The 13,455-nt window shown below is 40.5% G+C and overlaps 1 protein-coding gene across 3 annotated transcripts in view; it reads left to right on the plus strand.

Moving 5' to 3' along the window:
- ECPAS (Ecm29 proteasome adaptor and scaffold) overlaps positions 1–13,455 on the plus strand; it is a 59,003-nt gene that overhangs the window by 19,983 nt on the left and 25,565 nt on the right. For all 3 annotated transcript variants that reach the window (XM_071579962.1, XM_071579961.1, XM_071579963.1), the window contains exons 12-23: positions 268–317; positions 872–938; positions 1,045–1,167; positions 2,279–2,382; positions 3,400–3,523; positions 5,711–5,791; positions 6,519–6,753; positions 7,293–7,384; positions 9,557–9,691; positions 11,690–11,855; positions 12,264–12,436; positions 12,863–12,964. In XM_071579962.1, coding sequence (XP_071436063.1) covers positions 268–317; positions 872–938; positions 1,045–1,167; positions 2,279–2,382; positions 3,400–3,523; positions 5,711–5,791; positions 6,519–6,753; positions 7,293–7,384; positions 9,557–9,691; positions 11,690–11,855; positions 12,264–12,436; positions 12,863–12,964 — 1,452 coding nt within the window. The remainder of the gene's footprint in view (positions 1–267; positions 318–871; positions 939–1,044; positions 1,168–2,278; positions 2,383–3,399; positions 3,524–5,710; positions 5,792–6,518; positions 6,754–7,292; positions 7,385–9,556; positions 9,692–11,689; positions 11,856–12,263; positions 12,437–12,862; positions 12,965–13,455) is intronic.

Raw genomic sequence — 13,455 nt, forward strand, 5'->3', positions numbered from 1 at the left:
GGCCTGAGTTGGTGTTTGAACGCATGGGCAGCCCCATTTCACCACTCTTTGCAATGGTTCTGTTTCTTTGAGAAAAGTGTGCTGTCTCTGTTCCTATACAGTGCTTTTATTCTTGGATAGCAGTATTTTATGTTTCAGGATCCTTTCTCCATGAAAGCCTGTTTGAGCACTCTCTAGACAGGCTTTAAAGCATATGTTTAATTATAATGATATGCTGTCATGTATTTCTGGTTTTGCTGAATTTTATTTATTGTTCTGTCATTCAAGGATTCAAAACTGCTGTCAATGGCATATTCAGCGGTTGGAAAGCTCTCCAGGTAACCGAAGCACCATTTAAGCAATGGGACATTAAGTGACTTTTTCAGACTAATCAATTAATTTATCAGCAGCAGGCTTTGTGCCACCTGCCAGTTTTGCAGTTGAGTGCATGGTGCAGAGAAAAGCATTCTTCGTGTGACATCTCCAGAGATGTAAAAAGAAGTATGTTTTACCTGATAATTTTTCTACCAGTGATTAATGGCAGCTCATGAAATATGCACAGAATTTAGGAATTAGTTTCACTTTTGGAGTTGCCAGAAACATAAATTTAAGGAATGTACAGGGAAGACCAGAGGTCATGAAGCCAGACAAGTGGCATGTTCGGTCATGTGCTGGTGATCTAAGTGGTTGTATGTAGAATGTCTCTCTTTCCAAACTGTGTTAAGGGAGGAAGAGTGTGCTACTTCATGGCGAATATGGTGAGATAAGGAAAACTTTGTGCTGGCTCTGATTGTTTGACAGTTAAAATGTGGGATGAGGGGAAACCAATGAAATGTGAAGCATTACAATTGAAAGAACCAAAAACTTAATGAATTAAAATGTCTTGTTTCAGCCGAATGCCTCAGCTCTTTACCAAGGATATAGCACTGGTACAGCAGTTTTTTGAAGCTTTATGCAAGGTGGGTGCTGCTGGGGATTTGGGGAATCATTAATGTTTTTTGCTGGTTTTGCTTAATTCTTGAAACTACACTCTGTAAAGTGAAAACTCTTGGTTTTATACTGCAGGAAGATGCTGATACTAGACTTGCCATTCAGGAGGCATTGTCTATGATGGTTGGAGCATACAGTAACTTGGAAGGAGCCCAGCGTACCCTGATGGAAGCTCTTGTAGCTTCGTATCTAATAAAGGTATTTTCAGTGGAGTCAAAATTACATACCTTATAAAAAAAAAGAGCCATTAATTATTTTCTTGTTTCCTTACACTTCCTGTTAGCTGGTTTTGGAACAGGTCTCTCTTTTCTTACTGAATGTATTGGCCTGTTTGAGAGAAGGGGGGGGTGTGTATGCTCAAGTGAAATATTTTTAATATGCCTCCGTGGCTGTAGGGGTGGTGACAGTGCAGTCCTCTATTTGTGTTTTGTTTAGCAAAGAAACAAATCCATTAGAATTGCATTATGTGTTTCTTTTAGTCTTCTCCTAAGGAAACTGAGAAGTAGATGCTTCAAGGACAGTGTCTTCTGAAATGCTTTGGGACAGCAAGAGTTTAGTAGAAAGGATCATTCACTGCTAAGTGGGGTTTCAGTGGGCTATGTGGTTTCTGACATATGACTCCTGGGAACATCCCCAGGAATTCAGCCATAAAACACTAGTCTACATTAAACCACACTTCACTGACTCTTACTTTCAGAATACGCCAGAGGTTTGGATTTTCGAAAAGAGTGGGTTTTGTATACTCAATGTTTGCATGGGTACTCCTGCTGACTGTGGGGGTATATGCATTTTTAGTGTAAGAGACTGTTTTCATGCTGATGACAGTTTCACTCAAGGGATCTACATCTCCAGGCAATACCTTTTTTTGAGATTGTCTGTGCCTTACAGAGAGAATGACTACCCTGAGCTCTTGTTTCTTTTCTATCTCTGTCCATGCTTCTCCTAAGCTCTCTTTTCTGTGGATAGGTGATATATATATATGTTATCTTAATTTCAAAACTGCCTGGATGGAATAGTTCAGTTGTCCAAGAATAGGTGATAGCCCTGATTTGATTTCCCCCAAATGCACATGTATTTAATTAAACAGTGCATTCCTTACTTGTGTGTATATGAGAAGCTAGCTCTTCTTTTCCCTGTCTGGTGCCATATGAAGAGTCAGCATGAACAGTGTCTCGAAATGTCTAAACTCTTTGAGTCATGTTGGTACCAGAGGACAAAACAGATGACTGATGATGTAAAAGTGGTGAGTGCAAGTCATTAGTGCTGTCATTTAAAACTCAACCATATGTTTGTGTCTTTTCCCTTTAAGCCTGAAGTTCAAGTACGTCAAGTGGCTGTGAAATTTGCTAGCACAGTGTTCCCTCCAGATCACATCCCTTCCAGATACTTACTCTTGTTAGCTGCAGGAGATCCGTAAGTTATTTTCCTTTTTAAGTTCTTTCACATATATAATTGCATCTAATATATATTTGGATTAAATATGAATGCATATATATATGTGTGTGTATGTGAGTTTGCACAAAAAAAATGACTCACAGAAAATCAAATACGATAGTTTGGAACATAACCTTTACATAGGGACATTCTTGGAGGTTCTGTAGAGACCTGTTACTGTGCTCTCACAATAGCCTTTGCTTTGGATTGTTTCTTTTGTTTTAGATAAATTACTCTCACTGAAGCACTTCATGTTTATGATCAGTTGCAACTGCAAAGTAGAAATGCATTAACTGAAATGAGTTTTACAGTGGCTAGAAATTATTCTTCTATCAGTCTGTTTTTAGCTTGTAATTGTAGAGTCAAGAGCATGCACTTGAGAGTTGCTGCACTCTGCTGAGGAGTGGGTAACTTGTTAAATTACACTAGTCATTTCATTTGCATTTTCTGTTAGTACAGTGTAGGTGGTGGTTTTTTCCAACTTACTTTAATTGCTTGATTTTTGATGTAAGTAGCTATTGTGTAACTAAGGAAAGTGAATGAGATCAGTTCCAACAAACAGCTCTGTCATTGCAGGGTCAGCACTGTTTCAGAAATAGTTATGTGTGCTGTTAAGTAGGTAATGATAATGCTGGTAGGTGCTAGCTGAAACTTGGCTATAGGAAGTGATAGGGACGAGTAGCAGATAGGAAAGCAAAGATGTGGGAATGAGGAACTGGTGGTGAATGCTAGAAGGATGTAAGAGCAGCAGAACTGAGCTCATCCAGACAGTCTTGCAGAGGGCACTCATTACTATCCTTTTTTCTTTCCCATCTATAAACCAATTACTAAAAGTTTTAATGCAAGATTTTTTTTCTCCCTTTCTTTCAAAAAATCCCCCCACATCTCATTTAAAAACTGTTTTCTCTCTGCCAGCTTCCCAACATACCTTACTGACCATTAGAGGCCATTTATTCTGTGCAAATAATGTCTTTTTTTCATCTTTTCTTTTGAAAGGCGGGAGGAGGTACACGGAGAAGCCCAGCGGGTACTGCGAACATTTTCTGGAAAGAATGAAAAGGAGAGTTCTGAGAAGCAGATGCCTTCCTTCCCTGAAATGGTTCTTTACATTCAAGACAAGGTATAGTGCTTCTGTCCCAGTAAGTGACAAATACATGCCTGAGGCTCAGGCATGTGATAAGTGTGGTCTTCCCTTCCTGTGTTTGTCTTCCTCACCTGCCTGGAGGAATAAAGTTAGCAAAAATCACAGTGAGGACCACACATAGCATTGCACTGCCAAGTTTAACCCTCAGTGTTACTTTCTGCTGGCAGTAATTGCAGCAGATCCAAGTGTGAAGTAACGAGGCAGATGTTTTAACTAGGAATGGGGTTTTTGTTGCCATTTTTGCAAATGATGTGTGGCATGGGCAATCCAGGGTTCAAGGCTGATAATCCAGCATATTTCATAAAGACAGTTTGCTCACAAATGTGTTCTGAAGGCACTTTCTGTTTGGCCCAGGAGAAATAGTGAGCATGAAACAGAAAAAAGATTATATGCTATAGGAGATATTAGAACAAGTGAAGAAGTGTAATTTGTTGACTTAAAGGTTTCATTTTTCATCTTCACTGCAATTTATGGACATAATCGTCATGTAAATAGCCTTTCCTGACTTTAGTGAAATGATATGCCAAGAAATGTGCCACTCAGTTTACCCTCACTCATCTAGAGAGGTGTTAAAATATAGTCTGTGTTGCACACTTCTGTATATAGTAGCTGCAGTGGGCTTATAAGCTATAAAGATGTGGAAAATCACTATTTTTTTGTCTGATAGTTTACTTTTTTAAAAAAATGTCATAAGTATGTAATGTTGGAGCCTGTCTGGTTTTGCAAGAGATCTGCAACACCAGACCTCTTAAACCTGAGGTATTTTTTGTAAAATGTTGTATGCTGTCATGGTGGTGTACTCTGCTAGTATATGAAGTATTTGAAACTTTAGGAGTACTATGTTGTGTCCAAAATGCTGGTTATTTAAATATGTATGAAAAAAATTAAGAAATCAAAATGGAGTTTTAGATAGCACTATTAAATGCCAATCCCCATGTAGGTAATTGGAATTTTTTTCTTAACATCTGTAATGTCACTAACTATGGATCAGTGTAGTTTAATCACACCTGAGAAAAACACAATTCCCTCACTCATGAGGGAATTTAAAAAAAAAAACCAAACCAAACATTTTTGAGCCCTTTTCATATCCTGAAATGACTGAAGGTGTATTTCAAAATCCCGGAGGTGGATTTATTTGGTTAGTTTTCTCAAAGTGTGAATTTTCACATATCATCACTCATTGAGTGCTGGAGATGTTTGAGAAGTCTCTATCCATCGCTTGGTACAGCTGACTGAGATGCAGAATGACTTTCCTGCATTGATTAACGTGATCCTTCTTGCCCTCTGCAAGACAGTATATGTGGAAGAGTAGGTCCAATGAGCTGAGTGTGGATGGGAACCCATTCTTCAAGAGAGTCACCTTATGTTCACTAATGCAGGTTTTCTTTAATGATTCTGAATGACATTGAAATTACAGTGCAGCAAAAGATCTCAGCATCTTAAGAAAAGTGAGGATCTGTTGACATCTGCAGCTACTGTGTATGTTTATTCAGGAGCAAGGCTGCCTGGCTGAATCCCTGTGCTAATGCTGCCTATTTAATATATACATGCTTTTCTGCAACATTTACATTGGGTTTCGCTGGAAACCTCCTGTTTTGGATGTTTTTCTGATGGAGTATTCCTGCTTGTCATGCTAACATTTCCATGGAAGGTTGTTGCTCACTGGCTGCAGCAGCCTTCCCCCTGCAGGATCTGAGAGACTCCCTGGGCTTGGCTGGTGCAGCACAGGGCACCCCCTCACAGTGCTGGACAAGCCTGGCTGCTCTGCAGACTCTCTAGGCAGAGCTGCTCTCTCAGAGCTTCCTGACTGCCTATCAGTGGGGCACCTCAAGAGTTTCAAAGTTTGAGGTAATTTGTTTTTAAATTCTAAAGCCCTTCTTTTTTCCTGGAGAGAAGAAAGGGCATTGTGCTTCTTTAGCCTCCCCTACTCTTCCCTCTGAGGAATTCAGGGTTTCCACTTTCTGAGTTGATAGGTATGCAGAGAAGATCAACCTGAACTGTACTATTTCCAAGTGCATTGTGCCCTTCTTGTTGCAGAGCTGTTGTACATTTTCAGTTGCTAAGTGGAGGATTAGCAGTCAGATCAGCAGAAATTCATTGACCTTTCGAACATCTCTGCTGTTACGGGTCTGAATGTTTCACTCAATATATTCTGTTGTTTAGGCCTCTCACCGAATGAAAAGCCCAGCTAAATATATGACTGGAACTGCAGCACTGCCTTTTAATCCTGCCACATTTGGAGAGGTAATTGTGTGGATTTAAACATGTGTACTATTATTTATTTAAAGGACACTGCAAGAAGCTAACAGCTGCCATAAGTCACCTAAATTCTAAAATTCTTTTAAAAGGGTACTGGGATTAACTCTCCATCCTTAGTCCTTAAATGGTAGTCTGAACAGGATTTTCATGGGTGGCTGGGAGGAATATTCCCAAGAGGGTTGCTCTACTGCTTTCTGCAGCATACTTAATGTAAGAGCATGTCAGGGGGAGAAACTGGCGGTCCTGTGCAAAACTCCCATTTTGTTTCTTGAGGCTGTTCTTTTCATAGCAGATTCCCAGGCTTTGGACACCTGTAGATGCAAACTTAGACGGGGAAGTGAGATCTGTATTACCAGTGTGTTGGGTTGCATATACCAAATTGGTTTAGGGTACAGGCTGAACTGCTTTGCAATGAGGTTGCATCAGCTGATGATACACCAAAAGTCTGCATGATTTAATCTTTAGAGAGTGATGCAGGCACTGTAGGGTTGTTTGCTTACACAGGTGTATTATAGAACCTGGTCCTAAAATTTGTTACACTTTCTGTTTGTTCCTGTCTCTATACTGACTCTTTTGTCTAGATTTGTTTAAAGAAGAAACTGCCTAGTTTTGGTTACATTAAATATAGCATATTCCCTGCTCTTTCGTCTCCTCCCTGGTTTTTCAAGTACTTATGCCCTCAGTATCCTGTGTTTTTATCTTCTCTGCTTAGATAGTTCTGTATCTACGGATGTGTCTTGCTCACAGTGCTGGTGTGGTGCCAACCTCACAGAGCTTGGCAGATATGCAAGATCATGCTCCAGCCATTGGACGTTACATAAGAAACCTCATGTCTGGCAACCACATATCTTTCTCTTCCTCCTCCTCCTCCTCTTCAAAAAGTGCTGAAACCAACCCTGTGCATGTATATATTGGCCTTCTTCAGCAGCTCTTAGCTGGTGTTGGAGGTAAGAAGCTGTGTGGAGCAGCATCCTGAAGAAAAAAATATCTTCTCTTACTAGAAATGAGCTGCCTAGTGCTTTGAACTTGGCTGCAGCAGGCGCAGAGTTGCAACATGGACTATATACTCTTTAGTTTAAACTTGTTTTCTTCTATGCTGTTGTGTAGGTGGGAGAAAGCAGGGCAGTAAAATTGCAGCATCATTTGACATAATAGTGTAAAATTGTGAAGCCATTGTCTGTAACAGCTCCATCATCAGTGAATGCTCTGTCTTCCTCACTCTAATGGCCTGTCTGCCACAAGTGTAGTCTAAAAACAGTTGAGTGCCTTTGCAACAAATTGCTACCAGAGTGTTTGCTGTTATGAGTTTCTCTAATACTACTGTGAAATACTGTACCCTATTATTCTGTATTATTTATTATCCCTAGTGAATTGTAAAGGAATGCTTTGAAATGCCTGATTCTTCTTAACCTTTTTTATCACTGATTGTTAGGTGGTTGTAAATACAGGAGTTGTTTAACAACGTGATTCTTTAATTATTCTTTAGGTTTGCCAGTCATGTACTGTCTTCTAGAAGTTGTTTCAGTGTATCCAGAAAAACTAGCCACCAGATTTGTAGACAAAATGGATTGGATAAAGGTATATTGAAAGCTCCCTTTTTTTGGCTTAGGTGCTTTTTGGTTTTTTGGGGGAAATTTTTTTTGGATGAATGGGGATTTGGCATTAGCAAACTCTGGCATATTTCTCATGGGGAAACACAGTATTATGTTGATGTATGCACTTAATTTGTAGTCTGATATTTCTATTTAGAGGCAGCACCTCATGAGGTGTTATATGTACCCAGGAGGGAAAAACTGTATTTTTATTCTTTGGTGTAACTGCTTTTGTATACTGACCTTGTTCATTGACATTCATGTTCAGAATGATCTATATTAGCAATTCTCTTGGTGTAGTCAGCCAGTGTTTTCTCTGCAAAACATAACTGAAAACAAAGTTCTACACATTTTTGAAGGAGTTGTTTAACAATGGAAATGTTACAGTGGGAAGGTGTCAGTGGCTTCTCAGAAAATGAGATTAATTAGATCCCTAATGTTTTAGAAGCCATTATGTGGAGGTTTTTTATTTATTGGCCTCAAACAAATGAACAAAAATGTAAACTGGAGCCTCCCTGGGAGTAAGCCAAAGAGAATTGTGCTTTCCATATATTCTTTTCTCAGGCAACTTTGTGCTTTTTCATTATTTGCTTCAAGCATCTAGGGGTTTTCAAGCTCTTACACAGAAACAAATACTTAGTCAAGGTAAAAAAAACCACACTGAATGTATTCTAATAGTTTCTCCCAATGACATCTGTGCTGCATTGCACTGTATGCAGTTTATCACATCTCATTTACATGCAGGTATGAACTGCAAAGGAGAGTACTTAAAAACATTGTTCTTTTCAGTATTTCTCATCATTTGTAGAAAACCATTCTCTTTTCTTTGGTCTGGTGCTCATTTGCAAAATTAAGTTTCTGGGGTGGTTACAGATAGCACCTAGTTTCAGAAATACTGTTATAAATCATCCTTTGTGTGTTCTCGCCTTACCAAGGGAAAGGAACAGGTTCAGGGGTTTGTTAAAGTCAGCTGTGATCTGATGCAGCTTGAAGTTAATGTTACATTTCATGAGCTATAGGGGGAGCCCCTTATACCGATCTGGGTTGTGGACTGACGGTCAGAAGAGCTCAGGCACAGCAGTCATCAGAAGGCTTGATCAGAAGGCTCATAACTTAAGGAGTTTATTCAAGATAGATTAACAGACAGTTCTCATAGCTCATAGTAGAAGTAGATAGTTCCTATTACATCACCTCACATCCTAGTACACCTAGATCTGACTGACTCTCACGCAGTAATATCCACACCTTTTATGCACTCTCACATCTAACGTGCTATCACATAATTGGTTAACCAATTCACCTTACATACACCACAGCCTCTCATTGATCACAAGCCACCACACATACTCCAGGTAGCTCTGTTCTCTTTAAGGTAGAACTCCAAAACAGCTTTCCTTAAGGGATGCACTTACACTCACCCCCACAATGAGCCTGACAGAGGTCAATTCTTGTTTGTTTGTTTGTGTGCTTGGCTTATTTTGCTTTCGTTGGGGTGCCCCAAGCCATTCAAAGATTTGGGTGTGAATTTTTCATGGGAATCCTCTTGCATTATACATCAAATTACTGGTACAGGTAAGATTATCATAACAAATGACCTGAGGCTTCCAAAATTCAACTTTTTAACAGTTTTGTAGATAATACAAGTCCTGAGCTACAAAGTGGAAAATTTGCATTGAGAACCGTGATTTCCTGGACACTTTTTTGTTGTTGCAGTTGGATTTAAATGGCTTAATCCTCTTGAGGCTTTTTTTAATGACAAGGGTATGGAACCCCCTCCGGTAGCTTTGGGGAAATAGTGGGTTTAGGGTGTGGGGTTTTAGCTTGGTATGGTACAAAATGTGAAAACTCTGGGCTGAAGACAAAATTTGGGCAGGATTTCAATCATTGTGTTTTGACGCAGAACTGGTGAGTGGCTCTCTTGTGGCTAGTGGTCATCTTCCTCTGAAATGCTGAGTGTGTGATGAATGCTTCGCTAAACTGAGGGCTTTTTTTCACTAAGTGACAACACTGTTGGTTTAAAGAGTTGTTTCTGAGTTAAGAACTGTTTATTTGGCTACATGACAGTTGTCTTTGTATATTGAAGCTCTTTATGAACAGACTGTGTAAGAAGCTGCTTCCATATTTCATGGTTTCGTTTTGTTTTTTCAAACTCCAACAGACCCTGATGAACACCAACAAAGAAGAAATGCGTGAGCTTGCAGCTCTATTTTATTCTGTAGTGCTGTCTGCTATGTCTGGAGATGAGCTTAGGGCATCCTTGGAGCAGCTGATCAAGATGACAAAAGACAACCATGTAACTACTTTCCTTTGTTTGCTTCTTGTTTTTTCTCATGTCATGTAACTGATAGCATGTGTGAATCTTGCAGAGTGTCCAGGACATATTAGCCTTAATCTGGATGTAAAATTAACTAGCTGACTTCCAGCTGGATGATGAGAAGGGATTTTTGTTGTAGGTGAGTGGAACAGATCTTTAAATAAATTAATCCCTGAAGCTGTTGTTAAGGTCAGTAGGAGGGTTTCCTGGAGGCACATCTCAGGCAAAGCACCATCATGCATTTAACCATTGTTAGCCAGCTACATAGCCACATCCCATTGAGTGGTAGTGAATCACACTACTTCAAACAGTTTACCAGTTTCTTATTCTTGAGCATCTACAGGTGCCCACAGAACCAAGCAAATGTTTAACAGCTCCCCTCCTGAGCCATAGTCGCCTCCTGGTTCCTCATTGTCCCAGGGTTTTGTGCTCTGTGAGGGCTGTGGCATCTTCCCTCCCACTCCACATGAACTGCTCCACAGCCCTCCACAGCATGTCTCTACACAATGGGTTTGCCTTCCTTCCTGCATCCAGAAGCAGAAGCTCTTCTCCTTCCCATTGTTCTTGTCTCTCCATTTTGCCACTACAAGTATGGGAAAGGAATTGTGGAAACAAACTGGGCAGATTTCTGTATTGGTGTGTCTTGAATCCCAAAAGGGATGGAAAGGAGTAGCATTTCTAGGTTATATTTCCCCAAAATGTTTTTGTATGAGTCTCTCTGAAGGACTTAGTGGGCCACCATTTTACGTTGCAGGTAACAGCCTCAGATGGTGACAAGAAATGTTTTTCACGTTGTGGTAGTTAACAAACATGACTTAATTTGTATCTGTGAAAGCTCTGCCTGTGAGCCAAAGCCATGTCCTTGCTCAGTTCTGTGTAGGATGCAGCTCCTGCAGTTACAAAGTCAGCACAGACAGGTCCCAGCCTTCCACTACTGTTTTGTGCTCCAGGCACCCATGGGGCCACAGGTGAAGTTTCACAGAGCTTGTCTGAGAAGAGTGATGTGAACTGTGACATGATAAAAAAGCAAGGTGTTGCCATGCCTTTTAGAATCTGAGTCAGAACTCATATTTGCTGCGAATGTACAAAACCAGTAGAATCAGTACAGCATGGGATAGAGGTGATCCCTGTGGCTCAGTAAGGACTGCAGTGTGAATGGATAGCTGAAGTGCAGACCCATCTTCTGCTGGCTTTGCTGCAGTGAGACCATGTCAGGGAACAGTCCCTGGTGACCAAACTAGCTTGAGGATGCCATTCTGGCAGCACGATTGCACTGATGCAACACTCTGTAGGGTTGTGATAAGAAACAGGTGTTTCAGTTAAGTCATTTAAGTCTCACAGTCCTGTTTCTGCACAAAATCCTTTTAATAGAATTCACCTGTAGAAATTAACATCATCATTAGATAGTCTCAGCACCAAATTAGCATTGGAGAAATTGACATTCTTGGAATTTAATTGTAATAATTGTTTTACTATTTGTGGCCTACCAAATCTAGAGTAATTCCCCTTTTCTGCTTTTTGCCAAAGACTACATTTTGTCCCCTTAGCCTGACTATGTCAGGTTTAAAGTAGAGACAATTATCTTAGTTCACCTTTGTAAGTCTGTACTGTGAAGTCAGGTAAGTTGCATGGTGGGTTTTGGGGTTTTTTTGGGTTTCTTTGTTTCTGTTTATTTATTTTTCTGGGTTTTTTTTGCCTGGCTACCAAATATATGTGAGTTGGGAGTATGAATAGTGGTAATAAATTCTTAATCTGTCCTTCTGAACCTTTTCTAAGTTTTGTTTTTTGTCTTAAAGGACTCCATTCATGGGAGAGCACTAGCAATGTCAAACTCTGTTGTTACCTTATGTGTTAGAACTCTGCATTCTTCAGGTTGTCTTCTGGTCTGGCTTGTCGATATGTGTTTTTAAATCAGTGCTTGTGCAAAGTGTTACTTTGAAAATGAGATTTTTTTTGCACTGTTGGTGTTGTCTGTAGAGCCCGGAGGTCCAACATGGATCCTTGTTGGCTTTGGGATTTACAGTAGGAAGGTACTTGGCCAAAAGGAAAATCAGAACAATGGAGCTACATGACATAGAACAACCAAACACTGCAGTCATGCCGGAACAAGAACAACTTATAAAGTCAACAACAGAGACAATAGGTAACTTCCTGCCTAAGATGTTGCTGCATGTATCAGTTGATTTTTCAATTTGCTCCAGGCTGAGGATTTTTCTGAGGCACTCAGCCCACAGATACTGTAATCTTGAGTTCAATTTTTGTGATGGAATTTACAGCCTGTAACAATATAATCTGATTAGATGTATGGGCATATGTCTTTTCAACAAAACCTAGGTGGAGTCTAACTCATAGACCCATAGAGCACAATTAGGACCTGTGCCGTTGCTTCGATTCCTCTGTGTCTCATTTCACTTTACTTTGTTCTAGCATAATTCTTCACTGGCTATAGAGGAGATACAAACTTTGCTTCTTGCATGGATAAAATACAAATGCCTGCGCACTGCTAAGTAATTGTACAAAATTTGAGTCATTGTTTTACTTCTTCCTGTAGGTTCATTTCTGGACAGCACCTCTCCCTTCCTCATGGTGGCTGCTTGTACAGCTCTTGGGGAGATTGGCAGGAATGGCCCCTTGCCAATCCCCAGTGAAGGAACAGGATTTACAAAGCTACAACTTGTTGAAAGTTTATTGGCCCGAATCCCTTCTAGCAAGGAAACAAATAAGGCAAGATTTTGTTGTGGTGTTGTGATTCCTCTTCATTTTTTGACTGCTTCGTCCCTAGGTATATGTATTCCTTGCGAAGCCCAGACTCAATTTTTAAGGAAATTGGGCTTGTCATTGGCTTTAGTGGGTCAATATTGTCAAGCAGTTGAACACTTCTGCTTTCTGTAGTCGTAAGTAGCAGCTTAAGGGAGGAAAATATGAATGGTCATAACACAGGAAAAATAAGATTATTTTGTAGGTAATCCTCAGAGGTCTGTGTTTTGGAAGAGAGGGGCACTGACTGATCTAAAAAACCAGCAGCATGTATAACTTCTGTTAATTTATCCAGAACTTGAGTAAGAGTGAGAAATAGTGAGTTTAAAAGGTATCTTCTTGACTTACATGAGGGTTATGTGATGGTGGTGTTTTTTTTTGTTTGTATTTAAGATGAAGGAACGGGCAATACAAACATTAGGTTACTTGCCAGTGGGAGATGAAGATTTTCCTCACCAGAAGCTACTGTTGCAGGGTTTAATGGATTCTGTGGAGGTGAGACACTATAAATGTGTTATCCTTTATACTAAAGTGAGTATTTCTGTTTGGGTGCTTTTTATATACTCTAGAGCCAGGTTTGAGGGCGGTCCCGTGGTGTAATGGTGAGCACTCTGGACTCTGATCACAAGGTCGTGAGTTCGAGTCTCAGTGGAGACCGTACCGGGCAGTTAAATGCCTCCCTGCCATCCAATCCCGTCAGATCTCGGATGCTCAGCAGGGTCAGCCCCAGTTAGTACCGGGTGCTGTAGACAGTCCTGAGGACTTCACTGTCACCGTCCAAGCTCCGCGCGGCCGTGGCAGATGGACCTTGGGACTTAAACGGTGGGGCCAGTTCTGCGCCCGCTGAGCCTCACCTAAAAAATCCACTGCGCAGAGTCGAAGGGCACACCCACGTGGGGAAAGCCCTTCCCAAATCTTCGTTCGCAAAGTTTGGCCATACATACATACATACAGAGCCAGGTTTACAGAGGGGAGCTGTCTTTTTG

The sequence above is a fragment of the Pithys albifrons genome, chromosome Z, assembly GCF_047495875.1.
Source record: "Pithys albifrons albifrons isolate INPA30051 chromosome Z, PitAlb_v1, whole genome shotgun sequence".
Lineage (NCBI taxonomy): Eukaryota > Metazoa > Chordata > Aves > Passeriformes > Thamnophilidae > Pithys > Pithys albifrons.